This window comes from Nicotiana tomentosiformis, chromosome 8, assembly GCF_000390325.3.
Source record: "Nicotiana tomentosiformis chromosome 8, ASM39032v3, whole genome shotgun sequence".
NCBI lineage: Eukaryota > Viridiplantae > Streptophyta > Magnoliopsida > Solanales > Solanaceae > Nicotiana > Nicotiana tomentosiformis.
This window is the reverse complement of record NC_090819.1, coordinates 9,047,571-9,052,361: the sequence shown is the minus strand read 5'-3', so window position 1 is coordinate 9,052,361 and position 4,791 is coordinate 9,047,571. Positions and strand designations below refer to the sequence as shown.

Genomic DNA, 4,791 nt, shown 5'->3' with positions numbered 1-4,791 from the left:
CTCCGTCACTGATTATCGCCCTTGGAGTGCCAAATCGGGTGAATATGTTCTTTCTCAATAAACCAATTACCCCCTTAGCATCATTTGTCGGGAGAGCTGCAGCCTCCACCCATTTTGACACGTAGTCCACAGCTACGAGTATGTATTTGTTGCTATATGAGCTGACAAAAGGCCCCATGAAATTGATTCCCCATACGTCAAACACTTCTACCTCTTGAATTGGGTTCATAGGCATTTCATGTCGGCAGGAAATATTCCTAGTTCATTGGCATTCATCACAACCTTTCACCCATAAGTGTGCATCTTTGAACACTGTCGGCCAGTAGAAGCCCGATTCCAGCACTTTCGCGGTGGTCCTTACTTATCCGAAGTGGCCACCATATGGTGATGCATGACAAGCCTGCAAAACAGAAGATTGGTCTATCTCGGGGATACATCTCCGGATCATGTTATCAACACAAATTTTGAACAGGTAAGGCTCATCCCAATAATACATATAATAGTCACGAAAGAACTTTTTCTTTTGAACAGAGGAAAGATCATAGGGGACAATACCGCTTGCCAGGTAGTTTGCAATGTCTGCATACCATGGCGCTTCCTCCAATGTCACTGCTAGCAATTGTTTATCTGGGAATGTCTCAGTTATATCTTCTACCTCGACTTTCTTTTCAGCTCCCTCCAACCTTGAAAGGTGGTCTGCCACTTGGTTCTCTGCCCCTTTTTCTATCGCGAATCTCCAAATCAAATTCTTGTAGCAAAAGAACCCAACGGATCAAGCGTGGATTTGACTCCTTCTTTGCTATCGAGTACCTAAGTGCTGCATGGTCAGTATAAATAATCACTTTTGAACCAATCAAATAGGACCTAAATTTGTCTAATGCAAACACCACAACCAACATCTCTTTCTCAGTTATGGTATAATTGAGTTGTGCACCGCTTAGAGTTCTTCTTGCATAGTAAATTGGGTGCACCAGTTTGTCCTTCCGCTGCCCCAGGACTGCTCCTATAGCATAGTCACTCGCATCACATATGAGCTCAAATGGTTGCTCCCAGTTGGGTGCAACGATGATTGGTGCAGTCACCGGTCTCCTCTCCAGCTCCTCAAATGCTAACCTACAGTCATCAGAAAACACAAAAGAATGATCCTTTTCAAGGAGTTTACATAAGGAGTTAGAAATTTTAGAGAAATTCTTTATAAATCGCCTGTAGAACCCGGCGTGCCCGAGGAAACTTCTTACTGCCTTAACTGAAGTAGGCGGTGGCAACTTCTCAATCACCTCAACCTTAGCATGGTCAACCTCAATACCCTTACTATACACTCGATGCCCCAGCACTATGCCTTATTGTACCATGAAATGGCACTTCTACCAGTTCAACACTAAATTTGTCTCCACACACCTTTTCAACACTCTTCTTAAATTGTGCAGACAGTCTTCGAACGAATCCCCCATCACAGAGAAATCATCCATAAACACTTCCATAATATCTTCAACCAAGAGGTGGCCGGTGCATTGCATAAGCCAAATAGCATTCTCCGAAAGACAAAGATGCCATATAGACAAGTGAATGATGTCTTCTCTCTATCCTCAGGGGCTATGGAAATCTGATTGTACCCCAAATACCCATCCAAAAAGCAGAAGTGAGACCTCCCTGCCAGTCTATCCAACATTTGGTCAATGAATGGTAAAGGAAAATGGTCTTTCCGGGTGGCTGTGTTCAGTTTTCTATAATCCATACAATTTCGCCAACCCGTAACTATACGAGTTGAGATCAACTCATTATTCTCATTGGGCACTACAGTCATTCCACCCTTCTTTGGCACACACTGACTGGGCTAACCCAGTTACTGTCAGAGATTGGGAAGATGATTCCCGCATCTAACCACTTGATCACTTCTTTCTTCACCACTTCTTTTATGTTGGGGTTTAGCCTTCTTTGATGTTCTCTGGAAGGTTTGTGCCCATCTTCCAGTAGAATCTTATGCATACAAAATGTTGGGCTGATCCCCCTAATATTTGGAATGGTCCAGCCAATTGCAGTCTTGTATTCCATTAACACCTGCAAAAGTTGTTTTGCCTGCACATCTAACAAACTGGATGAGATAATAACAGGTAAAGTGGATTTAGGTCCCAAGAAAGCGTACCTGAGGTGAGACAGTAACGGTTTTAGTTCCAATTGTGGTGGCTCTTCAATTGACGGCTTAGCTGGAGGTGTTTTTCTTTCTTCTAATTGTAAGGGCTCGAATTCGAGCTCTCTTTTCCAGTACCCTCGCCCTTCAAGGGCCAAAACCCACTCTGCCAAGTTTTCACCATTCATTTATTCTAAGTTCATGAGGCATGCTGCTAGAGGGTCTTTTGCATTCAGAGTCTCATCTTCCTCCTCCAAGATCACATCCACAGCTCTATCAGAGAGCAGTTAGCAAACTCAATGGGTCGCCGCATAGATTTTTGCACATTAAACGTTATCTCTTCATCGTTCAATCTCATCTTTAGCTCTCCTGTTTCGCAATCAATTAGGGCTCTCCTAGTGGCCAAGAATGGCCTTCCCAAAATTATAGGAATCTCCCCGTCAACCCGGCAGTCTAAAATGACAAAATCTGCTAGGAAAACAAACTTTCCCACCTGTACTAATACATCATCAAGGATACCAGAGGGCCTCTTCACTATCCGGTCGGCCAGCTGTAACAACATAGACATGGGTCTATCTCTTCCAATGCCTAACCTTTTGTAGATAGTCAAGGGCATCAAGTTTATGCTTGCCCCCAAATCACAAAGTGCCTTAGCAAACGCATAGTTGCCTATTGTGCATGGGATTGTGAAACTTCTTAGATCAGATAACTTCTCAGCTATGGGTCTTGTCACAACAACACTACATGTTTGAGTCAGTGTAACCGTGGCCAAGTCTTGAAAGTCGAACTTACGAGACATCAAGTCCTTCATCATTTTTGCATAACCATGCATTTCCTTTAAGGCATCAATCAATGGAATGTTTACCTAAATTTGCTTCAACATCTCCAAGAATTTCTTATGTTGCTCATCTTTTTGATATTTGGCCAATCTATGGGGAAGGGTGCTGGAGGCCGCTTCTTTAATGTGGTTTGATTTTGAACCTGCTCTGGCACTGTTTCTGCTGCCTTCTCTTGCTCTGACTCAGTTTCCTTCGCGACTTCTTTTTCTTTGCTTGTTTCAGCTGGCGCATGTTGTATCGTCACCTCTGTTAACCCTGTTGAGTCATCTATCTTGATGGGTACTGGCACAAGTGTTTTAGTAGGCCGGCTTTCGCGAGCCATCTCTTGCTCCAGATCTAGGTCTCTACCATTTCATAGACTCACTGCCATAAGCTGTTTCGGGCCCTGTTCTTTTGGGTTAACTTGTGTATCTGCAGGTAACGTCCCTTGGGGACAATTGTTTAGGGCCATAGAAATCCGTCCTAATTGAATCTCAATACCCTTTATCGTTGATTCATGCGAGTCTACCCTCTGTTGCATTTTTCCTGTGGACCCAATCAATTGTTGCAGCATTCTATTGTTGCTGTCCAGCATTCCCTTAAGTTTAGTAAACCCATCATCTAGTCTCATAATCTATTATTGTTGAGATTGTTGATAAGTCAGCTGTTGATTTTTCTGGATATAGCCTTGGTGCCTTTGGTAAGGCGCAACTTGATCCAGTGGTCGCATAGCTCCAAGATTGTTGTTATTATTGTTCAGCTGTTGTGCTGGTCTATATTGTTGATTATCTTGACTCCAATTCTGACCACCTTGCCTCTATCCCTCATAACTGGATACATAATTCATATCTTCCTGATATTGCTGGTTGTCACCTTCCGCACTCACGAGCAAACATATGGTTGGTTAATGCATGGTGTACATAAGCCCCCATTAGTTGTGTCAACTATGTGAACCTGCTGCTTCTGGCCTGATTCATCAATCTTTTTGGTGAGGATACTCATTTGTGTCATTACAGTGGCCACATTCTTAGCTATGGAGTTGTTTGGGTCCAACGCCACTGAGTGAACTACCGGAGTGATCGTGGAGGCTCTAGTCATCCATCCTAAGTTTTGTGCCATCTTATCAAGTAGGATCTTACATTCTGTGAATGTTTTACTCAGAAACGCTCCACCTGCTGAAGCATCAACATTGGCCTTTAAGCTATCAGCCAGTCCCATGTAGAATCTCTGCCCCAACATCTGATCTGGAATACCATGATTTGGACACTTAACCAGCATGCCCTTGAACCTCTCCCATGTTTCTTGTAGTGATTCTGTTGGTCTCTGCCTGTAGCTCAATATATCATCAATCTGTTGGGCAGTTTTATTTGGTGGGTAGAATTTGTTCAAAAATTACTTGACTAATTCCTCCCAAGTAGTGATGGAATTTATAGGGAGTGAATTAAGCCAAGTCTGAGCTTTTCCTGTCAGCGAGAATGGGAACAACAAAAGCTTTATCGCGTCCGGTGTTACGTTAGGTTGCCTTTGCGTTAAACATATTGACAGGAAATTCTTCAGGTGCTGCTGAGGATCTTCAATGTGTGACCCTGAGAACAGTCCCTTGTTCTGCAACAAATGTATCATGTTATTTGTGATTTGGAATGATTCTGCTTGTATTTGAGGGACTGCAATTGCGGTTTCCAGATTGTCGGCGGTGGGTTATGCCCAATCATATAATGCTGTTTTCTGGTACAAGAGGCACACACCCTAATGTTTGGTTCATTCTCATTGTTTCTGTTGTTTATTGGATTTTCTATTCCGTCAGCCATGTTTGGTTCGATTTGTTCTCTCGAGTTTCGTTGTTGT

General features: G+C 43.1%; 1 protein-coding gene across 1 annotated transcript; it reads right to left on the bottom strand.

Moving 5' to 3' along the window:
* Window positions 1-361: 361 nt before the first annotated feature.
* On the bottom strand, window positions 362-2,316 carry LOC138897044 (uncharacterized). The gene is made up of 4 exons (XM_070182997.1): window positions 1,840-2,316; window positions 1,399-1,532; window positions 843-1,113; window positions 362-748 (listed from the first exon to the last, which is right to left on the bottom strand). Exons 1-4 carry the CDS (start codon window positions 2,314-2,316, stop codon window positions 362-364), a joined length of 1,269 nt encoding a protein of 422 aa, XP_070039098.1.
* Between the last annotated feature and the right edge of the window lie 2,475 nt (window positions 2,317-4,791).